The sequence below is a fragment of the Eimeria mitis genome, genomic scaffold (genome assembly GCF_000499745.2).
Source record: "Eimeria mitis Houghton genomic scaffold, Emh_scaff464, whole genome shotgun sequence".
Lineage (NCBI taxonomy): Eukaryota > Apicomplexa > Conoidasida > Eucoccidiorida > Eimeriidae > Eimeria > Eimeria mitis.
The window spans coordinates 1-778 of NW_013572947.1; the positions used below are offsets into that span (position 1 = coordinate 1).

General features: G+C 48.2%; 1 protein-coding gene across 1 annotated transcript in view; it reads left to right on the forward strand.

Annotated features, from left to right (window-relative positions):
- Window positions 1-32: 32 nt before the first annotated feature.
- EMH_0013150 (oligoendopeptidase F, putative) overlaps window positions 33-778 on the forward strand; it is a gene marked incomplete at both ends in the record, with an annotated part of 1,550 nt that continues 804 nt past the window's right edge. The window contains one exon of the mRNA XM_013499761.1: window positions 33-776. Within this exon, the coding sequence (XP_013355215.1) occupies window positions 33-776 (744 nt within the window). The remainder of the gene's footprint in view (window positions 777-778) is intronic.

Genomic DNA, 778 nt, shown 5'->3' on the forward strand with positions numbered 1-778 from the left:
TTTTTTTCTTTTTTTTTTGTGTGTATAGGGAGATGTTTGGTTCTGAGGGTAGCGCGTTTGACTCATTCGGGCCTATAAAGAGAACATGGTGTTTAGTTTTTAGTTTTTTGTCTTTTCCTTTTGGTGTTTATTTGTTTGCTTTATCTCACCTAGGAGCCTATCTCCTCTCCCGGCTGCTGCAGCAGCAACCAAAGGAGACACAGAGTAAGTTGTTTTCTCTCCTTATACAAAATAAACCCCAACAACATAAACCCAAAACAGAACAAATACATACACAGCAGCAGCAGCAGCAACAGCAACAGCAGCAGCAGCAGCAGCAGCAGCAGGAGGGAGACAGCAAGCTTAAACAACCAGAGGCAGGAGGAGACCCCGCTTCAGCAGCAGCAGCAGCAGCAGGAGCAGCAGCAGCAGCAGCAGCAGGAGCAGCAGGAGCAGCAGCAGGAGGAAGAAAAGAAAAGCAGGAAAAGAGGGGAGAAGAAGGAGACAGTTCAGACTCGGAAATATCTACAGACTCCGATGGAGACGATCCCCAGACAGGAGACGAACACCCCACACTCGATCCCAGAGACGATCCCAGAGACGATCCCAGAGAAACACTCAAAGAAATAGAAGAAAATGAATTTCTTTTTTCTCAACTCTTTCATATGCTGCAACTCAACCCACAAGACGTCACTGTATGGCAAGAAGCACTCAGAAGCCTTCTAGGTAAATGCAGCAGCAGCAGCAGCAGCAGCAGCAGCAGCAACAGCAGCAGCAGCAGCAGCAGCTGCTGCTGCTG